Here is a 26880-nt window from a genome sequence, read left to right on the forward strand (position 1 = left end):
TCTATAAACCCACAACTTCTTTAATAAAAATTAAAAAAAAAAAAAAAAAGAATTCTCTTTAACTGTGACCCATAGAAGCTGGGATCTGGGAGTTGCGTGGAGAAGGAACACAGAATGTGTTCACCCCCTCCCTCAATTGTCTCTTAACTGCCATAGAGCTGGTGATCCTGCAAGGCTGAGTTCACTGTCACCACTGCTGTAAGTGTCTCCCAACAACCCACAACACTGGATCTCCTCTACCTACTCTGCTAGCAGAAAACAGCCAAAAATAGTAGGAAGGTGGCCTCTGTCTCACCCCTGCCTTTGTAATCTCATAAAAGTTATCTACTTACCAGACCCTAATTTAGCATTCAGAACTCTAGCTGAAAGGGGGTCCAGGAAATGTTTCTACTTTCCAGTTTCTGCCGGACAAGCAGGCACATGAGAGGCAGGAGAGAATGGATGTGAATGCCAAATTTCCACATTCAGCATCAGCAACTTTGGTATGGGCCCGGGACTAGGTCACTGACTCTTTTCCACATTATTACATGATGCCTCCATGAAAGTCCTAGAAAAATGGCAAAAATGTAGTCAACAGGGTCATAATTCTAAAGACCTTAATATGCTAGGAAATATATTATGTGAATTAGTCACTTTGCTCAATTAATTAGTATAGCTTGAATCACGTGGTACTAATTACTTGTTTAAGTATATTCTGATCCATTGGATGTAGAGCTCCTGAATGGAGGAAACTGTATTTAATTCATATTTGTATCTCTTGTCCCTATGCCTGTTTGGCACAGAGAAGACTCATAGACATTTGCTGAATGAACATGTCATTCTTGCCTTTGAGACAGAGTAGACCAGAATTTAAAGAGAGTACTATAGCAGCAATAACTGTGAGGTGGAAACCCCATTATAGAAAAAGGGTGGGGAAACGGGGTTTTAGCCTTTCAGTGAGAAGACAGGTTCACCTGGTAAACCTCTGCGGAAAGCTGGTGGTGCAGATTTGTTGTTGGAAGGCTAAAGAAGTGGTGGCTTCCTGCGATTAATTTTTTAAGGCAACATATCACACACATGGCTAGGTGAGACAACAAGAGTGAGATAAACTGATGCCAGATAACTAAAAAAGCTGAGCCCTGAAACTGCTCTTTGCGCAGGTGGTTATGTTCAGAGGAACAGATGTTTCTTAGCACCTCCGGGGTGCTAACCTAGTTCACAACATCCACACCTTCTAGCTGATTTGAAAACAAAAACAAACTAGAAAAATCCACTCCTAACAATAGCTAACAACAAAGCAACCACACACAAAAAGTCATTGGGTATAAAACTGAAGGGTATGGGCCCTGGCTCCCGGTCTCCAGACCGCCGGTTTTATTTACCCCTAGTGTTCTCCCTGGGCCACTCACCTCAAGGTCTCCCGCGCAGGAAATCGGCTCTGCCCGATCGATATGGAAATAGGTTAAAAGAGGTTTGCAGAGGAATCGGTAGAGCCGGACCCAGTCTCTGCGCGCTGGATTACGCAGTCGGAGCATCGCCCCAGGAGGAGCCGGAGGCTGCGATGATTAGCAAATAACGGCGAGTTGGGGACCACGCCTTCTCGGCACACCCGCAGGCGGCGGCCTCTAGGAGGGAGGCCTGGACCCGCGGCGCCAGAGGAGGCCGGTGAACGAGCGCCGGCGCGTCTGGGATTGGGAGCCGCCACCCGGTTTCAGGTTTCCGCGCCGCCGGCCTAGGGCCGCGCGCAATGCCGGGGGCACGTTGCTTCTCCGTGTCTGGGGGCGCCTGGCTGACCTCTCGGCCACCCCGCCGGACCCAACCACCGAGCCCGCTTCCCGGGGCCTCGGAGCCGGCACCGCGCAGCGTTTCAGTTGTTTATTCTCGCTGGCTGCTTCTTCGGCCTCCGAATTCAAGAGGAGCGCGCTCCCGCGGGAGGCTCCCAGGAAAGGTTCCCCAGCAAGTGCAGAGCAGGCAAGAAAGCGCAGGGCTGGCGTCTTCAGGTGACGGGAGAGTGTAGCCCGACAACCAATTGCTTGGTTCATCGTTCCCCAAACCAACTTCCAAATTTTGTATTTTTACTCCACCTTTTAGTTGTATTTTTACAAGTATCTTCCCTGGTGCGGTGGGAAAAACAGGCTTCTTTCTTCAGATGACCAATTCAATGGTCAGATAAAAATACTTTTACATTTCCTACCCCCCTTTAATCGCTTTTTTAATGCGTTCCCCTCTTGCTGTATTTTCTTAGCTTTTAACCGTAACATCAGCATTTTGATGCTTTTTCATTAAATTCTCACATTTCCATGCCTTCTTCCCTCTGTATTTCCCCCCTCTTAACTGTACGTGTCTCCGCGCGCGCACCCTTTTATTTCCTTCAGAAATAAAAATTTTCTTACCTGCTTTTCACTCCTTTAGGCAAGTGCTCATGATTTATTTTAATCACCGATTTTCAGGCTAGCAGGACTGTCCTCACGTAAATTTCTTCACCGGGCACAAACCACTCATTCTTCCTCTCTCAGTTTCTTCCTTGTGGAGTTGAATGGATAAGTCTAGATTCCTTCCTCTAAGACCCTTCTTCACAACATCTAAGGAATGATTATTTTCCTAAACTGAACTGTTCCTCTCCTAAAGCTTGCAAAAGTTTCTAGTGACATCCAGCTTTCTGTTGCAACCCAAATGATATATATTTTTCTTTCTTTTTTTTTTCAGTCATATGATCTTCAGTGATATATCACCTGATTTGATCCACATGACCTTGGAGAACATTGAATTTTTTGGTGGGATTTTACTGTTTTTTGTTTTTTTTTTTAATTTATAAAGTTTTATAGTTTATAGTTAGTTCTGACAGAACTCAGAGAGCATCTGCTAATATTAGAATTCATTTTGTAGAACTGATCTTGTGTTGGTTTAAAATTCATTTGTTCATAGCTATACATATACATGTATACCTGCTCAGAGCATAAGGAACTTGATGACATATTTATAAGCTCAATGTTGCATAAATTCTTTGATAAGAAGTAACTGCATCTTGATTATACACCAAAAGAAACCCAGGTCATTTAGCCTAACTCTAATATCATAAACCAGAAAACTAATTTAGGTGACTTTGTCCAAGTCACAAATCAAGCTATCATGATCCAGTAGTGAAATAGCTGGTCTTATAACCCCAAACCAAATCTTACAATCAAGGACTCCTCTGAAATGCTGGCTAAAATATCCTTCATTGTGAATTTTAACTCCTCTTCATCAATGTATAATATTCTTTCTCATACTTGAATGTTATCCTTTCATTTCCATTTCAAAGTTTTCCTTGCTATATTAATTAAGATTCTTGGAGAAAAGGCTAAGAAATACTGCTCATTTATGTAGTAGATCTGTTTGTCCACCATACCACTTTGTCTTTTGAGGTAGCAACAGATAAACAAAATGCAAACATGAAACCCCCAAACTAGAATTTAAAAAAAACAAATTCTGCCTAAAAATTGATTATAGAATTATGATCCATGAATTTACTTAAACTTTTTCTTGAAAATTTTATTTTCTTTAATTATATAACTCTAAGAATGTTTCATTTTTTTCCCTGTTATATGGTATACTTGCATTTATCCAGAAACTATTTCCAGATTTCATGTCTTATGGTCTGTTATCCTGGGACTTATTTATTTTTAACCTAGAAAATATCCCCCAAACTGACAATATGTCCATTTAGTTAACTATATGTCTTCGGCCCATGTCAAATATCATTGCCTATTTTAATAAAGATTGTTTAGCTAGACTAAGAAAATAGTGCTTATTTGTAAGTGATGACATTCATTGAGTACAAATACTTGATTATTTTTCTATTATGTAACAGATCAACAATATGTTTCTGAGTTAAGAAATGTAAACATTTACTCCAAGTTATTGAAGTCAAACCTTAGGTGTTCATTTATAACTGTAAAATTTTCAAAATAGGATTCCCATATGCACTTACTGCACACTTGTACAAAATATTTTGAGTATTGGAAAATAGAAATAAAGTAAAAATAGTCTTTTTCCTAAAAAAAAATCTTTTTCTGTCACATTCACATTTTAATATCATATGCTTACAAGTTGAGGTTTATTTTTAAAACTATTCTCATGTGAATTCAATATCTTTTACTTCATCTACCTACAATGATTTTAGAAGGGGCAGAAAAAGATTAATATATTTAAAGAGTCAGACTCTTGTGAGCAGTGAATGAAAAGGCTTTTTTTCATGACTACTCTTTGGAGAGGTGATTCAAATGCTCTTAATAGGAAAGAGATGATCAATAAGTTTTCTTCATATCTGTGTCCACCGTAGTTTGCAAGAGTCTGCTTTCCCAGCAAGGAGATCCTGAAATCACAAGCTCCAACCTCCGTCAATGATGACAGGGTTACCTGTTACATAGGCAGACTGCAGTGATAAACACAAGGAGACAGAATGATTAAACAGGGTTAACAACAACTCTTGTTTTTTAAATGTTTCTATGACTGGGGAAACTAAACAATTTACTCTCATGTAAACGGGAAACCTCACTTAGCAAATAGAATTTGGGAAAATCTGAATTAAAGTTCTAATTATTTAGGATTGCTGTGAGTTCTTATGAGCTGGAGCTAAATGGCCTCTGGCTGGTGTCTAAGTGTCATATTTTAAGCAGGGTCTGTTTGGGGTTTGGTCTCAGAATCAGAAAATCAAGAAGTGGTGATGGATAGGCATTTCCAAAATTAGGATAAAGTGTAGGCTAAAAGAACACATTTTCATTTTGAAACTCAGTAGTATTCAAAACTAGATGAGTTTGTATGCCACTAAAAAACTTTTGAACATAATTGTGTCATAAAGTGGGCACATCAATTACCAAACAGATATATACTTATGTAGGAGTATAAAATTACTGAAATGCTACTTTACCAGGGAACAAACTTTCAGTTTCAGATAATTTTGAGAAATTCCTATCCTTTATATCTGATTTGGTAAATAACCAATTAGAAGTTATGATTGTTTTATTTTTACTGTTTATTTTTTTCTCTGCCTTATTCCAAGTGTGTTTAATTTATCAAGTTGACAGAATACATGTAGATTATAATATAAAAACACATTGCAAGTTTTATGTGAAAAAATTTCAGTGTTTACCTTGAGGTACTCCCCAATGAATAATCAAAGTAATTAAGTATTTCAATTTTTGTTTTCAGAGCATCTTTAACCCAAAGTAACTTACTTAGTTGATCAATATACATAGGGAATTCTAGGATCTGAAATGCCCTAAATGTGATTTTTAAATTTATATGAATAAGTATCATTATAGTCTATTAAGTTATAAAAACAATTGTGTACTAGTTTCAGACATGCAAACCTTTGCAAATTGTAAAAATTGCAGGATTATAAAAGAAAATACTGCTTTTTTCCCCACAGAATTTTCCAAAGAATTAACGCTGAAATAATCCTTGTGGTAGACGTTTAAAGATCTTATAACTTAAACATGGATAATTAAGACTCACATTTGTGCCGTTTGTTTTAAATTCCAGAAACAGTGGGAGAGACAGAAAGGAAAGACATCATAATACTAGTAGAGAAACTTGAAGAAATTCATTATAGGAAAACTGATCATATAGGAGATGGTTAGTCATTTAACTAAATGAAAAGATCCCAACCCCCACAAGTTCCTTTAAATGGCAAGCTCAGTTACATATATGGACTTGTCTGGGCTTCTCTAAAAAGCCAAAAGTCCTTTTGTTGCATTTCAAGCCAGAACATTTCCAAATAATTGGTAACCTAAGCTTTGGCTAAACAAGGGAAATTCAGCTTATCAGCAGCACCCCCAAATCAAATGAGCCTTCTGAAGACATGGAGTCAGAGAAATCACAAAGGAAAGAGGACTTCTTCCATTACTAATTTGTCTACCATTTTCCCCAACTATAAACAATTGTTGTTAATAGTTCTGAGAAGTGGTAACTGCTTTGTCACTGAAAGAATTTCAACCCCTGTATCTGTCACATTCACCACCACTTGACATGCAACAAGTCAGTATAAAGAGCTACTAATTGATCAGTAACCCACCTCCTCTCTCACATCTACTCTATTTTCCTTCTCCTCAACATTACAGTTCCCCGGTCATGTAATATTCTAGGACATAATATAAAACAGAGAGGATGTTCTGGTATGCTATACCTTATAAATGTAGTTCCTGCTTTCTTGCTGTATGACATTTAAAAATATACAATGGCTATTCAGGAAGAAAATGGTTACTAAACACAGACAGCAGAAAGCAGACAAAATTAGGAATTTCCATATATGATGATGAACAAGTAAGAATTAATGGGAAAAAAAAGAGCCTGTGGAATTCTCCTAAAAAAGTCACCAGTAAAACTAAAAACATCATGTGCCAGTTCTGTGTCCCCTGAACACAATTAAAACTGGTTAACCCTCTCCTCATTTCACCTCAAGCTATCATAATTCTGGAGGTTCATTTGTTAATTTACATCTAATCAGGGTTCCTCCATTTGTAATTTTTGACAGCAATTGTCTCTCAGAAAATTGAGAAATTTATTTTTTTTTCCACCATCCACTTCATTCATTACAAGCTTTTGTGATGTATAAATTTGAATGAGAAAGTCAGTGGCTCAAATCAAAGTCACCTTTCTTTGAGTTAATTAAATCAGAACTTGTTCCTACCTTGAAATGCAGCATCTTAGCATAAATATACCATACCTGTTCTAAAATGTCATTATTTCGATGGACAAATAGTGGCTAAATGTGATTCAGGATAATAAATTCCCTGAGAAGCACAGTGCTTACTTCATCAGAAGCCAAATAGACGCAGAGCAGGGCTACCTCTTCGGCAGTTGCAAATCTTCCCGTCTTCTGTCTTTTCAGAAAATCACTCAATGCCTGTGACCAGAGACCATACCAGATATGAGTGATGTGAGCTGAAGTAAGTACCCACCGGCAGCTCCTTCAGGTGATCAAAAAAGGCAAGAGGGATCTACAGAGGTACCACTGGCTTGCTGCCTTCCTTAACCATGTATGATACACGAGAATCTCATTAATTGGGGATCAACCAGTGTTATGATGACTCCCCCAAGCTACTCAAACTGTTTGTGTTATACTAAAACCCACAGACAATGTGACAGATCAGAAAGTTGGTATTAAAGAAGAGAACATTTTTTAACCAAAAGGTTTAAACAGTGAAAATAGGAGATATACCTCTTCAGGATTTGGATTGGCTTGTATTCTCTCTTGCAGAGATGGGGTATCAACCGTTCCTACATCAAAAGGAGACATTCAGCTTGGTTACTTCCTTAAAATGAAAAAGAAATTGACCACTTCACCTCTCCTTGCCTGATCCCTTATAACTTCTCTAATAACATTTCCATGATTTTTAAAGCACAGACTATGTTCTTTGTGACACTACAGACTCTGAGTCAATCACACAGTGCCCCCAAGGATATATATTTCAATCACATTATATTTATATAATGCTTTACAGAATTTAATTACTTTTGTGTGTATTATTTAATCCTCAGAGCCATCCTGGGATGTAGATACATCATGCAAGCCATTTGCCTGTATGAGAATCCAGATCGCCTCAGTGATCTCAAAACCACTCTTTGCTGCCATGTTCACTGTGGTAATCCTTAGACAACTCTGTCACACCCTCGGTAATTTCAGGAGATTCTGAATTTTCCTTTTTATCTTGACTCTTTTCATTGGTTTCAAATTCCTGTTTTTAGCTACTTAATTCACGTTTCTCATTGAAAAACATAATGTAAAATTATTTTGTTTAAAAAATAAGAATGACACTAAGTGTTAAAAAAAATGTCCTATTTAGCTCATATTACTCTAAAGCAAGTTCCTCAGACTTTTTTCATTACTCCTAAAAATAAAATAAAAATAAAAAAGAACATCCAAAACATTCCATTCCCCTCCTCCCCCAGTTGTTCGTTTACTTTTTTTAACACTCATTCATTGATTTTTTTTAACTTTATCAAAAAATTAAAAAATGAACAATAAAAAAACATTTCAAACAAAAGCAGAACAAAGGAATAAGAAAAATCAAATAACTTAAAATAACTACATTGCTTCCAACATATTCCTACCCTACCCCAAGAACATAAACAAACTATAACCCAACAAAGGAATAAGAAAAACAACCTAAAATAACTACATTTCTGTGAACTTGTTCCTACCATACCCCCCCCCCCCCAAATCCCTCCACAACTTATCTGTTCTTATTAGATTATCGTTCCCCTAGAAGGGGATCTTTGTTATGTAGTTTCAGACAGTTTGGCAACACCCTTGCCTGGAAGGTAGAATGTACTCCTAATGCACTGGGTGATTTCTAGCTAAGATGATTTCCAACCAGAGTGTTGGAAAAGGAGCTAGAATGTTCTGATTCTGAAAATTCTCATTCTCTCCAGAGAAATGGAAAAAAAAAATGCTAAAATTAAGAAATGGTTTCCAAGAAAAGGAAAAATCCAGGATATTCTCAGGAAAGCATGATGTAAAGATGAAGCTGAGGGTATGACTGCAGAATAATTTGTTATGACCTAAGAAAGATCATGTGGTGACCAACAGCATTGTTCAGTCAGACAAAGCCTCTCTGAAGAGATTAAGGCTGTGCCTCCCAGATCCTCTCAAGAAAACAATAGGTCTTTAGAAAGCATTGTGGGAGTTGCCCCTCAGCAGAAGCTCAAAGTAAAGCATTTGTCTTGGAAAAATTCACTGAAGTGAGTTTTATCTAATGGAGCAAACCCCAAAAAGATTCATAAGATTTAAGGGAATTATATAATCAGAAACAGCACCAGCTTGGACTGAAAGGAACAGAGATAGTTTAAGTAGAAAACTATTTAGCTGCAAACACTTGGTGTCTTTCATGAAATAGAAAGGATGACTCAGAGGGTGGAGCTAAGAGCCAAGGGGACTCACTCCTGGGCAGGAGTAGGACTGAGTCCTAATCAAGGAACTTCCAATACTTGCCCAGCTGGATTTCAAAATTGCCATGGACCAATGACTCCTGCATGCCTCCTGTAACCCCCACCCCTCCCCCCGACACACACACATACCTTTTGTATGGTAGTATTTATGGCAGTTATCCTATGCCTGCCCCACCATTTTATATTGGGTATGTCTCTTCAGTTCACAAGTTTGCAGTTTGAGAGGAGTTATACTTGGGCTGTATATAAGAAACTACACCTGAGAAGTCTCATCTGCACCTGGACCTGATATACATGATGATATTCTGGATTTTCAGCTAGTACTATAATGGGATAGGACTTTTGTGGTCTTGGGAAGGGATGGGAGTAATTTGCATGTGAGAGGAATGTGAATCATTGGGGGCCAGAGGACTGTGATTTCCAAGATGGTCCCCAATGTCCCTGCCTCCTGGAACTCACACTCTTGTGTACTCCTCTCCCACATTGTACCATGGTTGGTGTGTGCGACCAATAGAATATAGTAGAAGTGATGGTACGTCACTTCGGAGATGAGGTTATAAAAGACTGTGCCTTCCATCTTGCATTCTCTCTTAACTCACTCTGGAGGGATCCAGCTGCCATGTCATGATCAATTCTATGATGAGCCGAACCTTCCTGCTAACGGATATGTAAGTAGGCATGGAAGTGGATCCTCCAGCTCCATTCAAGCATTCCTGGCTGACTGCTTCCATGAAACTGGGGCTGGCTAACTTAGCTTGTAAGTAGGGTTAAATCTCAGACGCTTCACAGTTCTTAACAAGGGATGGACAGATAAGGTGCTATACCTAGGGCAACAGTATAGTATTGTATCAGTGGAGAAAAGTAAGCATGGAAGATGCTCTTTTTTATAATTCTCAACTTGATTTAAAGGAAAAGGAGTTACATTTATTGTCTACTATGTAATAGGATTATTTCCCTGAATCCTCATATCAGACATTTGAGATGCTACTGTGAATTTACAGATTAAATGAGCTAATATATGTGAAATAAGAGATGTGAAAAATGTGTTAATTCAAACTTCCATTTTCAGAGGGAGAAAAGTAGTCTGGGAAGATTAATTTCTACCCTAACCCAGAACTTGTGAGAGGCCGCTCTCACGCTGCAAATGAGCATGATATTACATTTGGCTGGTATGTAATGGCTATTAAATGAAAAGTCTAATACTTCAGAGTAATTCCATTGTCACCAGCATTTGCTGTGTCCATGGCACTGACATATCGTGCCATGGTCTACACACGTTTGTTGGAAAGTTGTGACTATACAACCATCCTCATCATCTGAGACACAGTCATTTCTCCTTGGGTTTTCTTCTGTGACTGGCTCAGTGAGTCACAGCTAGAGCATTACTCTCACAAGTTCCTTGTTCCAGAGAGTTTGTTAACATATTTTCCAATCTTCTGAAAAGTCCAGCTTCTAAAACAACCACATTTTCCAAATCATTTTGCCATTTTTTCCACTGGGGGAAGTGGCACCAAGAATAGATAGACTCAGGCTTCACCAGTGTGCAGGTTAAAACCCCATAAAGCTGTCTCTCCTGTATCCTCCCTTTTCCACATCAGTGTTACCTACGTTTAACTTTCTATTCCTAGAAAAATGAAGCCTAACATCTCAATCATGGAAATCCTGTAAATAAAAGGGTGTTTAGTACTTCTCCCTCTTTAGTAAGTTAGTGGTTCATATCAAAGTGGATCATCTGAGTCTCCTGTGGGACTTCCCACAATACACATAGTTTTCCACATCAACTCCTTTTACAAATTCCGGCACGTCTTTTGAGTTTTGAAAGATTACACAGGTAATTTTGAAGCCTCCATTCCTCAGTATCAGTTGAGAACTGCTGAGAGAAGCCTTGATCGTGGATATGAAATATTCAATTTCTTTTCAGAAAGGAAATTCATAATTCTTCTTAGGCACCCTAAACTCATTTTGGGTAGCTGGAACCAGGTGAAACAGTGTATCTATTTAATTCAAATGGGTGTGTATTATTTACAAAAATAGCTGATGTGCCAGATTTGGCCTGCAGGCTGAAGTTTGCTGACCCCTGTTTTATAGCATCAGGGGAGGCTCAGGCTTCCTTCTTACTTACGGACCACCCTAGGTGATTTACAGGACTCCAGTAGACCCAAGTGTTCTGGGAGGCTGTTCCTATTTCTGACTTTCTTCCTGCTATTCTGTGAGCACTGTCTACTTCTCATCTTTCCCTTGACAGTGTTATCCTGGTCTGCTTTCAAAACACCAAGCTCTGGTGCCTTATGTCTCTTAGACACATGATTCTGAATTTCGTTACTCACATGGATGACATTTAAATCCTGTGCATCTGTGGATCATTCCTAATGACTTAGCATCTCTTCTCCAACTTAGAAGTTATCTTAATAAGGCCAGACTTTTTCTTTTGAAGTTTTCACAGTGACAGAACACAAAACATGTTGCAAGCAAGCTGATATAGATATTTTTCACGGTGGCAAGTTGGATGGCAGAAAGGACAAGCTCACAGCCCCCTAGCACATGACTCACCTGGGCACACACAGTTGCACCTGATCCCCTGCTGGATGAAGTCGGCAGCCACGGACTTTGTGAGGCCGATCACAGCAGCCTTGGTTGTGCTGTACACACATCTGTTCACGACTCCTGAGGGCGAAGACAAGGTTCAACAACTGACGGTTCAACAACTGAATTAAAAACATGCCTCAGCAACCATTTTCATGCCTCCTCCCACTCCTTTTTCAAAAAGCCTGATACCAGGTTTTCTCACTTAATAGGGCTAGTTTCTGAGTCTGGGAAATTGACATCATCATTGGCACAACTCAGTTGTAACTTATTTGTTGAGGTGTTGTCATTATTTAAAAACAGTTGACTTAGTTTTCCGTCATCAGTTGGTATAACCCTGAGACAGATTCCAAAAGGAAAAAAAGGATTAACAAAAACAAGATAAAACAAAAACCAAACAAATAAAAAACACGAGACCTAGGTACTTGTTTGCATTGCTCTGTTGTGCATGCTTAATGTGTGTATCCTTGCAAAGTGGAGAAATGTTATTTCAGCAGTAGTGATTTCACTGTCAACTAACAAGTCCATCTGTGCAGACTATGACATTATCTCCGTTTTGCACTGTTAAACTATTCCTTCACCTTGGCTTCCATTTAGAGCCCAGGGCAATTGTCTTTGTGAAGCACCCTCCAACCCACAGGCAGTGTTACCTCCCTATATATTGAGAGCTCTTTGTGCAAACTTCTGTTATAATACTATCACACTGCACAAGGCCCTTGCTTGGTTGTCTCTCTCTCTCTTTTAGACTGTAGGGCACAGGGTGGGTGCTCAAGATATCTTTTTTGATTAATTAAGCGATAAATGTTTCCTTTTCCATATCCATTAGAAGGAATAAAATTGAAGGCAAAGAAAACACAATTTTTATTTAGTTTTATGACTGATTCACATCTAAAGCAAAAGGTCTGATAATTAAGGAACTTAATGCCAATTTTTTAAAAAAGCAGTTTTGAAAGTATGTGCAGATTTCATGATCTCTGTTATGCTTGTTCTCAAAACCAATAGCTCATAAAGATGTCTGAGTGTCAGCATCATGGTCCCTAGAGGAAGACAGACCTACCTTTGATGCTGGAAGCCACAGAGGACATGTTGATAATATTTCCAGACCTCTGAGCAAGCATCTGCCCAAACAAACCAGAACAAACATAATAAAATTCCATTCTGCAGGCTAAAAATACTACCTCTTAAAAATATTTGCATTTACTTATGGTTTGCAGAATCACTTTGATGGTCTAATTAGCTATTAATTAGCACTGTTAAGCAGTCTTAATAGTGAACCCACAACACCTCAGCCAATGATTCCCGGGAATGGTGACCTCAGTGTACACTCATTGGCAGGAACATTTCCAAGGGGGTTATTGCCTTCCTGCGGTACAAGAACATCAGCAAGACCAGGGATGAACTCTGAGCTAAACGGAATGTGAATGAACATTGATTGTAACTGCATGTTCCTTATGCTAGAAAGCTCTTACTCCATTCAGCACGTATTTGTTGAATACCTACTACAGCCAGGTATTGTGCTAAGCCCAGGAGAGTCAAAGATAAAAGATACAGTCCCTGTCTATTGAGAGCTGCCAGTTTGGTTGGAGTGGTTGACATAACTAGCATCCGGCAACAGGCCTGCACAGAGATGTAAGCCAGCATTGGGGTGGAGAGTAGGGGTGGTCACGCAGGCCCAGGGACAATGAGAGGAGGGCTCGGGAGGAGGAAACTTGGGCTGAATTTTGAAACTAGAGTGTCAGTCAGAAAAATGAGAAGGGTGATTTAAGGAAAGGGGACTATAGGAATAAAGACAAAGATATGAGAGAGTGTGGCTCTGTCAGGGAACTGGGAGGATGGTTCCATCTTGCTGGGATGCAGGGTATGGGAGGAGTGAGGGCACAGAGATCACAGGGCCTAAATTTAGGAACTTGGTTTTACCCTGAAGACAGTGCAGTGACATGGAAGCCTTTAAAGCAGAGGAGTGGGCTGTTTGGGTTTGGGGATTACAAAGATCACACTGGTGCCATGCAGAGGAGGCTGATGCAGTGATTTAGGGAAGGAGTGATAAAGGTTATCAGCCAAGGCAGCATGGCAGAGGTGACTGGGTAACAGAGTGGAGACAGTTGAGGGAGATGGGCAAGACTTTGTCAGTGGTTACAAGTATGGGGTGTGCCTCTCGCACCCAGGACAGGGTCTCCTAAGAGCACCTCCTTCAGAATTCCCCCACTAGGATGTGACCTCCTAAGGGCAGGGTTTTTGGCTGTTTTGTCTGCTGTTGAATCCCCAGCACTTAGGGTACACAGTAGGCTATCAGTAAATATTTGATGAATCAGAATCTACTGAGGTGTTAAATTTAAAATTCAGATTGCTGGGCCTTGCCCCAGACAAATACATAATGAAAAAAGCTACTGTGATTCAAGGATGTTTTTAAATGAACTTAAAGTTTATTAAAAGAATGTACATATATTTACGGGCATGAGCACCTATGAATATTTTGGGGGAAGGAGCAGGAAGTCGAGCGAATTTATTCTGTTGGGCACTAAGTCCTCAGTGGAATAAAAAGCTGGGAAGATGTCTATGACGAACAAGAGGGGAAATGATGGAGTATATAAGAGAGCAGTGAAAAGTTAAAATAACTGCTGGAGGGAAAATCAAACAACAAGAGTGAGAGAACAGAAGAAGGAAAACCAGGAAATGCTATAACGTGAAAACAAAGCAAAGAAAGCATTTAGAAGAGGAAGGAGTCTTGGAGGCAGTGTAAAGGGTATAGGTGAGAAAAAAAATGATTTCTGTTGGGGTGAGTTTCTCTAGCAGCTCTCAGAAAAAGAGGTGTAGGAATGGAGAAGGTGAATGTTGGATGGATCCAGGGCTAGGGTTGCCAAGATTATACATTTCCTTATGATATACTTAAGAGCAGAGAGTATAAAATAACCTTAAGGCATTGTGCTGGATGGACACAATGCCTTACAAAGGATACAAAAGAGGGACTGAGCTGACCCAACCAGGTCAAGGAAAACAGCAGGGGAGAGAATAATATTTAATTCAACTGTGTTTTGCTACAGAATAAAGGGATCATAATTAAATGGGGTCCTCATGAAAAGACCAACAAAGTTATTGAAGTATAATGGTGTTCAAAACTAAGCCTTAAATTCTTTTCTCATTCAATTTAGTAAATAACATGACTCATTTTTAATACCTATAGAACACGTCACCCTATTTAGTATATCAGAATGGACTATTAGGTTAAGTTTGCTCTTCAGTCTTCTGAAATGAAATGATTCCTCAGGCTAAATCTTAGAATATAATCACCTACGAGATCTAGTGCTGCCCTATAACACTTTGCACTGTTCATTCAAACCAGGCCCCTCTGTGCTGATTCTACAGCCCCTAGTCTGGCCCCTTCTATCATCAGCTCATCACCTGCTGCCATGATGTAATGCTCTTCCTGGCTCCCCAGGCAACGGCCCTCTCTGGGAAGTGCAACTATAAAGTGAAGTGCCTGGTACATAGTAATGAGTTTCTTGATCCTCCAGAAACTCAGGGCTTAACCCCAATCCTAAGTGGAGACCAGAAAGAGCTCCGAAGAGTTTCTCTAGCTGTATCTAGTTGGTCCTACTCTGACCCAGCTCTTCTGTCTCCATTTACTAGAGCTCAGCTCCTAACTTTGGCAGACCTTTGCCACTTGGATCTCCAGTAGTTCCATGCCTGGCCTCCACCTAGATTGACAGCCTAGATTTGTTTATTAATTCAATATGTTTGCTGAGCACTGCTATGTGCTAGAGACTCTTCTAAACCCTGGAGATACAGCAAAGAAAACAACAATAACAGCAACAACAAAGATAATCCTGAATCCTTGCCCTATGGAGCTTCTCTTCTCTAGAAGACCTTGGATTCTGTACTGACCTCTTATAGTACTTTCAACTTCTTTTCTCCTTTTGACTGATCTTCCAGACTTGGAATGGTTTTCTGTGTGTCTACCCATGAACAAAAATTTCCTGTAAGTGTTCCTATGTTTTAACCACCTGACCTTTCAGATCTGCCTGGACTCTAAATCCTGGCTTCCCCTGGAAAGTTTTAACCTGGTATATGTGCATCATGGTTAATGATTCAGAGGATTCTTGACAATTAGGCCTGGAAGGAATTGTGTAATCTATCACCCTCAGTTGTAGAAGAGGAAATAGACAGTAAGAAATTGCAAATGGCATGGTCTAGGGTACATGGTGTATAAGGGACAGAGCTCAGAGTGTTCCGAAGTTCTGATGCCAGCAACTGAGATCTGGAATCAAGGGTGGTCAGGGTCACCTTTAGCAAGTGGCACTGAATCCCTGTGATTCCCCATCCCAGTCATTAATATCTCTTGGGAATTTTTATAAGTGAGTGTTACTGGCTCACATGCATTATTGTTAGGATGCTTTAAAATCATAGGCAAATTTACTAATTTGTAAATTAGCTTTCAATATTTTAAAAATTATCACCCACTCACATGTCTAAATCCACCCTATCTGACATCTGTTTCCTTAACTTATACTTGTGAAGACCTGCAGAATTGAAGTAGGCTGGTTTTGCAAACAAGTCTCACTCATTTGCAATGTCTTACCCAACTGTGACCAAAGCTTTCCCCTTTACCATGCCTCTATCTCTCACTCATATCACATGCTAAGGATCTGTCTTCAAAAAATACATTCAAGTTCCAAGTAACACAGAGTCTCATGAACTCCAAATGGACATTAGAGGCAATTTACATTTCTTAAAATCTTGCTTGCACAACACTCCGTGGGCCTGCTCAAAGAGTCCTTCTAAGTGCTAAACAAGTAGTTTAAAAAAATCCTTCATGGCTAAGTCAATTTGTTTAGTTTTCCTGTTAATGTTCATCTGGATCCTGATAGACATGAGGTTGAAAATTCAGTGCAAAGCATCAGCCTGACTGTGCCATTAACAAAGCTGATCTTCTGGCATGGGTTGAGCAGCGTTCAGTACCTTTTATTTAATCCGGCTGGGAAGAAAGGGAAAAATAGCTCTTCTGCATTCCAGTTCACAGCCTTGAGCTGTGCTGGTTCTGCACTGCTTTCATGGCTGAGCCCGTGCTGTCTGCCACCAGTGGCTTATAAGCTCATTTGAAGTCAGGGCTGTATGTTTCTCATATTTATATCCTCCACAGCACTGAGTACAGTGCTTTATACAAAAAGGTGTTAAATGCTTGTTTGTACATTAAACACACCGATGGGCTGTTGAGTTAAGGCTGGGAATTCAAGGGAGGCAGGCCCAAGGGGAATGCCCTCTTTAGCACACACTGTCCCTTACCTCTCTAGTACCTCTGTGGCTTGGCTAAAAACAGGAGCAAAAGGAGACTGTCCAGAACAGAGCAAAGCAATTGACTGTATCTATCTTGGTGTGTGCCTGGACACTGAAATTCAAGAGGAACTGAACTTCCAGGGTTTAAATCCTGGCTCTAACCAGTTGCTAGTTATATGACCTTGGATAAGTTATCTCAATTTTCAGTTTCACTCAGTGGAGGTGATGGAACGGCATCTACTTTCCAGGACTGTTTTGGTCATGTGTGTCCCCTTGCTCGTCCCTCTGCCTGGAGCCCTCTCCCCAGGTACCTGAATGGTTAGCTCATTCACTTAATCCCGATCTCTATGAAAATCTCACCTTATCCACGAAGCCCTTCTGGACCTCACTAACCTCCTAGCTTATTTTTCTTTATTTACTTATAACCACCCTGCATATTATATATTTATTTGATTACTTATTATCTTTTCCTACCCCTCAATAATATAATCTCCCTTATAGAAGGGACTTTGTTTATTTCACTGATATGTCGTCTTCACCTAAAGCAGAGCCTGCCAGGTAGAATGTGCTTAATAAACATTCCTCATTAGATGAATAGAGGTTAAATGAGTAATATATATTAAATGCCTTGACCTAAATGCTCAATACCCTTATATTAGCTACTGTCACTCCTCAGCACATGTGGGCATCCTTCCTGGGAAGGTGGTGTGATCCTAGCAGTGGCGGTTGTCTCACTTTGGGAAGGAATGCCTTGATCATCAGGTACATGCTGCGGACGTTGAGATTCATGGAGAAATCCCAGTCTTTCTCCTCACAGTCCAGGATGGTGCCGTGATGGACAAAACTGGAAGAATCATTAAGCAGCAGAAAAAATTCTTGTTTAAAAGATTTCATATTCCATTTCCTTCTTATATTTTTACTGTCATTTATTGACTTAGGCTATTGTCCCTTTCTCTCCCCACAATTTAAAACAATTCAAACATAGCATCACTTAGTGTATTAGGTAGTAAGTATCCAACAATTTAAGTTAGAAAACATTATTTAATCACAACATCCTTGAATCTATCTCAATAAAATTGAATTTTAAAAAATTGTATTTCCAATAGAATTTTACTTTTTATGTTTTAAAAAAAAATCTATCACTTAAAAGAAGGTGAGTTTGGGGGCCACCAAACATCAGAAACTCTATATCAACTGCACTAGAAGCATCCATGCCATTGAAAATAAACAAATAAATGGGAACATGGCATCTGCCCTTTGTGACTTCTATTTCAAGAGTAACAGTGCCCTCCGGTGGCACAGATTCAACATTCTTAAGGGAAATCCAAATTGCAAGAACAAGAGCTTCACCATCTCAGGGCAGCACAATGGTAATATTAGTATTGTATAGTTACAACACTTTGAGTAAACAAAGGAGAACAAAACAAAACCCTTGAAATAATCTCTGTTTTTCAAGTCACACTCCCTTAAGGAATCTTTCTAACTACTGGGCTCCATATTGATTTCACTGTCCTCTGGACCAAAATTATGTAATTAATTGTAAAATTTTGTTGGTTGTGATTCCCATGTACTGCTTCCTGTACTTCTAGTTCAATCAGAATGGCAGTTTCCTGAGAGCAAGAAACATTATATTTCTATATGACCTCCACTGCCAGAAATGGAATAGATGCTTGAAAACTGTTTGCTAACTGATTTTTTTTTCATGCATCTGCGTGTATTCTCAAATGAACAGTGAGCAGGTCCTTTATAAAACAGATCATTACAAACTGTTGCTTTAATTTAATTTCCATACATTGTAATACATGATAAACTATGGATAGACTGGGATATTTTTTCACCCATAACATGGTTTGGAAGAACCACAAAAATATATTAATTAGAAGGTTCTAGATATTTTTTGTCAGTGCAACAGCACAAGAAAAGTGGTATATCAGAATATATATAATTAGTTCCTGGGTAAGCCTCAATTCTGCTCATCTCTATTGTTGGGTCTGATAAGGGAGAGTGAGTACTAGCGTCAGTTTGCTTCTGCATGTGGCTGCTCTGTGTTGTCTCTGATCATACATGCTTGGTTCAGCAGGCTCCATGCTGCCCCAATGAGTTCAATTAAGCCAGTCTCTTTGTGATGTTTATAAAAGTGTAATATGGAAACTTTTTTTGCTGGGATTTATTGTCCCAATAAAAAACGCTGAGCTTGGGATGTGTAAAGGACTTGCTAGTGATGTGCCAAAAAATCAGGAACATCTGCATTTCATTAAACTTAGTACTTCGCTTCTGGTAAATGTACTTAGTTTCAAAGAAACGCTGCCCGAAATAGTTTTTCATTTTGTTTTATGTCCTAGTGGACTATCAGCCACTGCAACCCTGTTTGAAGTGAGTCTTAAAAATATCATTAGCTTTGTATCCTATCAGTTGTCTTGGGTAGACCTTAATTGCTATTAGACTCCAAATGCATATCGTCTTTCATGGCTGTCTTACTTGCTGAATCTTATGTGTAACGAAAACACTGTCAGAAATGTAGCTATCTTTCCCAAGAAATTAATTATGGTTCACAGTGAATAAATTTGCCACATTATCTAATTTCTTTTAATAAAAGCTATAGAAAACTCTCGGTAAGGAAAGTGAAATAAAAAAAGTTATGAATTACCCAGCAACATTAAAGAGAACATCAAGTCTTTCAACTTCATTGGCAAACTCTTCAATTTGTTTCTTCTTTGTGACATCAAGAACACGTGTTTGAATACCTGGAAAACAAACAAAAGACACTATTTACCAATAGCCATAATGTTGAGACTTGAAGATTTAGTTGTCTTGTAGGATTGTTGATGCTTAGAAGGGCAATTTGCATCCATATGAAGAATCTCATTAACAAAAATCTTAAAGGCCTCTCCATCTTGACCTCTGAAACTTCTCTGTCTCCCTCTTGCTCAATCTCTCTCTCCCATTTTCTAAAGTGAATAATAAGGTAAGGGTCTTTTCTGAATAATGACTCTACAGTGACGTATGAATGATCCATGTTAGCTCTTTCTCAGGAAGCAGGCAGTGATAACTGAAAGTGGGCTCATTTTAACCATTCTTTCCCCCAGGGTATGAGTCACTGGTATAGTAATGCTGAATTCTGATGCTGGGAGGTGGAATAAGGGCAGGGTGGTAGGGGAGGGGCACAAGAGATTGTTTCTTTTTGTGAGCTTTACCTGTATGTCATGTCCATTATTTATTAGGAATGACTCTGTTGGCCAAGGGTATTATCGCTTATTTCTGGCCTAAACTGCAAGAAGAAATGAGGGGGCCAGAAGAAGAGATGAATCACTTGATGTCTAGACATGAGAGATCTCTCATAGGGTCTGAGAGATACATACTGTATTGGTTACTAAAGAAGATCCAACATTCTCTAATGAAAGCAGCAATCATTATTTTTACATTTTCTCAATATGTAGTTTATTTTATTTTATTTTTGGCTATAGGAAGGAAAAGGTTAATAACCAAAGAAAGGAAAGCTGAAAGTAAGTTTCAGAAAAATTTTCTTTCCATTGTGCTATTCCAGTAGAGTAGTTTTACTTTGACTTGTTGGAATTATAATTCAAGATAGTCTAATTCAGTGACTAAATTCAATGAACTAATTGTGTTTGATCATGTAACATGTTCTATTTTGCTGGGACAGTTCACTTTCAAATGAGTTCTCTGCTCTGCTTTCTTTCAGGGTAAGGCTAATTGAAGCCCTTTAACATTGGCATGTTAAGTGTGGTTGAGAAAAGTGATACAAAGAGGGCTCTGTGGACAGGTCACTCTGGGTTGTTGCTAGAAGGGTTAACTAGGGTTTCTTTCTTTCACCACTGTCAGCTTAAGACTTTCCATTAAGAAGTTCCATTAACAAAGTTTCTAAGGACAAATTCCATTTTGTTTGCAGCAACTGATAATCCAAACCAAAGCCTTGAAACCCTTCTGGACCCTACCTGCTCCCTCTCCTCCCAGAACCAGTCTACTCATACCTGTTAAATAAACAGATATTTATTGAGGATGCCTGATGAGCAAGCCTCTGCCCCCATGGGGATGGCATTTTAGTAGGAGGAATCATTTACCAAGCTCTGCCAATTTATGTAAATATCTCCTTGAACCCTTGAACACATTTTTTTTTTTTCCCACTACCACTATCTTACTTCAAACCAGACAGATTACTTTGTCTTTCCATTTGGCCCCTCCAACCCACTCTCCACAACTGCAATCGTGATTAAAAAAAAAAAAATTAAAAATCTGTTGATTCTCAATCAACCCACTACAGCAACTTGTGGTTTTTCTTCATAACATATAAGCTCTCTTGTGACTTTATGTTTGACTTGTTTGTTTTTGTCCCTGTTGTCTCTCTAACATACAGTCAGACACATAGTAGACAGCCAATGAATATTTATTGAATGAACTGAACAAAAATTCAACAAAATTTCCTAAGAAAATCCTACCCTCAGTCTAGAGCCATGTTAAATTGAGCAAATTTGAACACATCTGTAATGTATTGAATTATGTACCCAAATTTAGACATGTTCTTGATCTTGATCAGCACACTTGGGGGTATGAACCCATTATAAATAGGATCTCTTGAAGATATTATTTTAGTTAATAATTATAACTAAATGATTGAGGGTGGTCCTTAATCCAGGTTACTGGAGTCCTTTAAAAGCAGAAGAAATTCAGACACACACACACACAGAGAAAGCCACAGAGGAAAGCCAGAAGTTGGAAGTCGGTGGGAACCTGACTTCATGTGATGGGAAAGCCAGGGAACCCAGCTATTGCTGACCAGTCAGAACTCTACCGGCTCCAGGAGGAAAACAAGCCTTTTAGCCAGCACCTTGATTTGGACTTCGGATCTCTGAAACTGTGGGCCAAGAAATTCCTGTTGTTTAATCCAACCCATTGTGTAGTATTTGTCATAGCAGCTTGACAAACTAAGACAGCACCTAAGTAATTTGGGTAATCTCTTAGAGTTTCTGATCATGATATTTGATCTTTAGTGAGCCAAATCTTTGAGCAAGCTATAATATGGTAGCCACTAGTCTCATGTGGCTATTGAACATCGGCAATGTGGCAAGTCTGAATTGAGACATACTGAATATAAAAGACACATGGATTTCAGAGATTTGGTATGAAAAAAAATAAAGTATTTCATTAATAATTTTTATATTGATTCTATGTTGAGATGATAATATTGTAGATACACTGGGTTAAATAAAATATATTATTAGAATTAATTTCTCCTTAAATTTTTTTTTAACTTTTTGAACATAGCTACTAGAAAATTTAAAATCATACATGTAATACACATTATGGTTCTATTTAATAGCACTGGCCAAGAGGAGAAGGAAAGGAGGCAGAAGGGAAAAGCTGTCATAAAAATTAATGTAACAATTGTTAAATTTTCATATATAACTCTGTGCCTAGGTACTAAATCCCTCAACATGTAGGATAAATAAAAAATTTTCAGTACACATCTGTGATTTACATCGGTAGGTTCACAGAATATAGATTTGATATCAGAGTCACACTCTAAAAAGGCTATTGGAGGTGGGCAGCCAAGGAATTTTCTTTCAACATGTGAGTAGTATTGCTTTTATAATACTGCACAGGCTCTGAATCTCAAGTGAGAGCTGCTGAGTTGCTTACCTGGGTACTTTTCCAGTTCTTGAAGTTTGGATGCATTGATATCTGTGGCTATGACTTTGGCACCTTCTCTTGCAAAAGCCTGGTAGACACAATGCACAAATAAATCCTCTGTTTACTTGTTAAACTGATCTCATGCTTGGGAAGTCATTTGGCCTTTTTCCCTTTTTCTTATTTTCATTGTTGTTTTCCCTATGAAATAGGTGGAATCTCAACCTATTTAGTCTTACCCCATCCCCCATTGTTATTTTTATTATTAATTAGCAAAATTTGACATAGATTAGCTTGCCTTCTGATTTTGTCTCTTTAAGTAATGTTAGATAAAAGAGGGCTTTTTGGACTAGGATTCTGTTATTAACACCTCTCAAAATACTGCTGCTCTGGTTTGGTAGCCTTTATTTCATTTCTGATAGGTGACTCAACTCCAAGTAATAAGAGAAAAATGGACGATTTCATGTTTTTCCCCCTAAGAGTATACTAGTGCTTTTATAAATGTCAAACTGTACCCCACCATTATATGGAAAGTGCCTTATTAGTGCAGGTCAGGGTATAATGTGGCAGAAGCTGAGATAAATTAGACAGCAATGGCAACTTGATAATCATAGGACCTGGTAGTTCTGTATCTGAATTGACGTGATTTCAGAATGCCAAGTACCATTAAAGGACTCCTGCAGTCCATTTATGGTGCAGAGAAACTGAGTCAGAGAAACATTTTTCAGGGTCAAAGATTACCAGTGATGTCACACAATAAAAAAGTGAGGCCTTCATTCCTTCACCTGCCTAGGGCAGAGGTTAACAACTTTTTTTGTTGTTTTTGTAACTTAAGATGACAGAAGCACAAAGTCAATAGAAAGTGGAATTAAATGACAGCAGAATTGTTCCATATAATTCAATCCTTCAAAAGTCAGTAAGCCAACAACAAAAGATTGTAACTTACTAAGGCAGCTGCCTGACCAATCCCCTGGGCAGCGGCTGTCAGGACGATGAGCTTCCCATCAAGTCGACCCATAATGGAACCTGCAGTTTAATCTAAAGACATGGGTATTAAAGGCTTACTCCATAGCACATACACCTGTGCAGTTCAATGTGTTCCTTTAAGAATCTGAAGACAGCACCTCTGTACAAATAGTCCCACCATCAGAATTCTCCAAGAATGCTTACTACAGAAACTGAAAGTGACAGACAGGCAGTAGACCTTAACCTACTTTTTGGTTGCTTCTATACCTAGAGACGACAGCCTCAGAGGTTGAGACATGCTTTGTCCTTGCCACTGCCACCATCCTCCCCGTTGTCCCTGCTCACATTGCTATTGCATTGTTTGTGTCTTTACTACTTGGGGCTTCTTCTCGCCTTCTCTCTTGTAAGCTTTGTTGAGGTTTGCACTATCAATACTCTATGGTTTTCCCTTGTCTCTTTAAAAGATTTCAGGGCTGGCTTCAGAGTCATTGACCAAAGAGTTGGAAAAGCAAATCATGCCCAATACCTCCATTTTACAGATGAGGAAACTGATCAGAACTGCCCAGGATCATGGAGCCAGTCAATGGCAGAGCCTGAATTAAACTCAGGCCTCCTGACTCTGTTCTGTGAATATTCTACCCCACAGTGCAGCTGATTGTATACATTTAAGCTTGCAGTGGACATTTTAACAGGTACAGTCATTCGTTTTTAGAAGGAAGGATTGAGAGAGTCTGACAGGGGAAATATGATGTGCATGAGATATTTGGCCAATGTTTGATTGTAGATTGTAGGGTGAGAGTAACAGCTAGTGATGAGGCTGGGGTGGTAAAGTGTCATATGGTGGTCAACTGAGGCTGGCTTCAGGGAACCAGGTTCTTCTATTGCTCTGCTCTGTCCTTAATGTGTGCCTTCCAATCACACCAAGTCACAAAATGACTGCTATGTCTCCAGGCATCATATCCACATTCCAGGCAAAAAGGAGAGGAGCAAAACCCAAAAGCTCCTTTGGTTTTTAGAATGCCCTTGTGTTTTTCTTCAAGGAAGCCCTCCACAGAAATTCCAACCTACATTCCATTGGCCAGATCTGTGTACTTGGCCATCCCTAGAACAAATGAGGCAAGGAATTTGAGAGTTTTGTGTTCTAGCCATTATGAAATGAAAGACAGCAGAAAGCGAGTTGGATGGAGTTGAGTGAACCAACTTCTAGTATGTGGGCAAATAGCCTACAAAGCACTCTGCTCAGATACCCACCTGATGAAGTATAGGTTGGTAGCCCAGCCTATAAGGCTCATTTTATCTAGTCATTTCATTTTGATCTTTTCTCTGTTCTCTTTAGCCTCTGCACTTTTGTTCAAGTTCCATATGCTGAACTTGTTACTTCTGTAGGCAATGGGCACTGAAGGATTTATGGAAAGAGAGTGGCATGATCAGATTTGTATTTTAGAAAGATCAGTGTGGAGAATAGCTGTGGGGAAGGCACAAACAAGCAGGAGTGGCGAGTTCAGTTATGAGGTTGTGCAGTTGTCTAGACAGGTGCCCATGGAGGTCTGCATTGAAATAGCGGGTAGAGTATAGGCGTGGATTGGAGAGGTATTTAAGAGATAAGGGAGAGGGTCTGGTCACCTCTTGGGCTAGTTTCAATGAGATTATGTGGGTTTCTAAGTGTTTCACAGCTCTGAGAGCTGAATTCAAACCTAGGCTTCCTGATTGCAGGTCCAAGGAAGACCACTTGACTCATGGCGTTCTGCTTAGGGTACTCGCATTCCCAAGAGACCTTTCTAAATCACCACTGCTGTGGCCATCAGCATGTGCACTGCAGACTTCCAAATACAGGAAGCAAGTGACCAAGGACCCCAGCTCCTGCCCCTGACATCCATCGCTGTTAGTTTGTGCTGAGGCCATGTTTCCCATAGGCTGTTCCCAGTCAGAGCTTGAGTGCAAGTGACACTAAGGCAGACCCGTTCCTGGAAGCTGCAGAGCTCTTCTCTCTGACCACCGACGTTGACTGGAGAACTCCCGGAAAGCCTTGCATGGCAGTCTAGGATGCCTCCACCCAACTGGCTTCCCTCGCTTCTTCCCCTGGGTCAGACTTGCGTGGTGGTCTGACAGCTCCCCCAGCTTTACCCATCCCCTGTTCATTTTTTCTCACACAGGCATTTTCCCTAATAAAACCCAGTCATGTTTAATTCTGTCTTAGAGTCTGCTTGTCACAGGACCAGACTAAAACAACCACTTTATAAGAATTGGGTCCAGGGATCAGCTTACAACTCACTGATCATCTCTGATTTCTTTTTTAAAAAGCAATTATATGAATGTCATTGAGAACAGAGATTTTTATTACAGGAAAAATGACATACAGATGTGAGATTAGTGATGTGAAGAAAAACCTGTGGTTCTGCACTTGTATTGGAAGTATCATTATGAACTCACGGTATATATTTTCTTTTTCTGTCTTTTCCTCAAAGGACACAGAGTCAAGTGGGAGGTGATGGTCTCTGGTTTTGCCATTTGTTACATAATGAAGAAGCTAGGTTTCTACATTGCCTGACCTACTCTGATGCAATTAATTTTTGTCTTTTTTTTCTTCTTGAGTGGTAAATTTTCACTTTAAATATGGAAAGAGTTAAGAGATACATGCAACTATGCCTTAGAAAGTAAAAGGCTCTCATAATCTTTACCCCTCCCCAACTCTGGGCATGGTATCATTGAAAAAAGATGGTATTTACACCACTTCTGGAGCATTTCAAAGGGTTTCACTAGAAATCTTTGACACCCAGAGAAGCACTTAGGGAACAACTGCTAAAGCACAGAACAGCTTTTTACTTACTCTGAAAACGCTCCCCTAGCTGGCCTCCCTGTTTTCTGGGACCAGATTTTGGAGCCAAAGTCCTAATGTTAGATAAATTGTATTCACAAATTAAAAAAGGTTTCTTTGGGAAAATGAGGGCAAACATGGCCTACAATGTAAAACAAGGCAATTCTCAAATCAAAAGTGATGCTGCATTTGTTGGCTTTGTCACCGTAAATACTAGAAGCAATATGTTACATTTTGATTAGCAGAGATACAACTAGATCATTTTCAGTAACTCTAAATGTTTTCATGAGCTAGGAAGAAAAATGTTCACTTAGGACCCTGTAAAATCCTTTTACTTTGACTATCTTAAAAAAATGTATAAATACACCAGAACTTCAAACTTGTTAAAACAAAACAAAACGAAACAAAAAACAAACAAAAATAACCCACTCTTGTCCTAATCTGACGGCTAAGCTTGATTATGAAATAGGCAACGTGCAGAACAAACCAACATTTGAATGTCAAACCTCCCCTGTCCCCAGCCCAAAGTTTCATTTAAAAAATATCAGAAACTCTTACTTTAGAGTAGTGACTGGATGGCGTATTCCAGATTCCTGCACGAGCAACAACTTGAGACCTTTGTGCAAGCCAGATGCTTAATAACGCATGCTGGGATATGTAGTTCAGCTTCCTTCTATGCTTGCCAGTTCCGT

The 26880-nt window shown here is 39.4% G+C and overlaps 2 protein-coding genes across 8 annotated transcripts in view; both read right to left on the reverse strand.

The window, feature by feature from the left end:
* Positions 1 to 2756, reverse strand: part of SLC9B2 (solute carrier family 9 member B2) — an 88048-nt gene extending 85292 nt beyond the window's left edge. For 3 of the 7 annotated variants that reach the window (XR_005215925.1, XM_037830360.1, XM_037830366.1), the window contains exons 1-2: positions 1389 to 2311; positions 333 to 547 (exon numbers count right to left, since the gene is read on the reverse strand). The gene's annotated coding sequence lies outside the window, so the exon portion shown is untranslated. Of the gene's footprint in view, positions 1 to 332; positions 548 to 1388; positions 2313 to 2372 lie in introns of those variants that run through there. The other 4 variants (XM_037830365.1, XM_037830363.1, XM_037830361.1 and 1 more) reach the window with 3 other exon arrangements.
* A 151-nt stretch (positions 2757 to 2907) lies between these two features.
* On the reverse strand, positions 2908 to 26880 carry BDH2 (3-hydroxybutyrate dehydrogenase 2). Its single transcript, XM_037830368.1, has 10 exons — positions 26747 to 26880; positions 23354 to 23445; positions 22420 to 22498; positions 19412 to 19508; positions 17500 to 17608; positions 12551 to 12611; positions 11461 to 11574; positions 7181 to 7239; positions 6773 to 6865; positions 2908 to 4393 (listed from the first exon to the last, which is right to left on the reverse strand). The coding sequence occupies exons 2-10, from the start codon at positions 23423 to 23425 to the stop codon at positions 4340 to 4342; spliced, it is 738 nt and encodes a 245-aa protein (XP_037686296.1). The 5' UTR covers positions 23426 to 23445; positions 26747 to 26880; the 3' UTR covers positions 2908 to 4339.

Source organism: Choloepus didactylus, chromosome 3 (genome assembly GCF_015220235.1).
Source record: "Choloepus didactylus isolate mChoDid1 chromosome 3, mChoDid1.pri, whole genome shotgun sequence".
NCBI classification, from domain to species: Eukaryota; Metazoa; Chordata; class Mammalia; order Pilosa; family Megalonychidae; genus Choloepus; species Choloepus didactylus.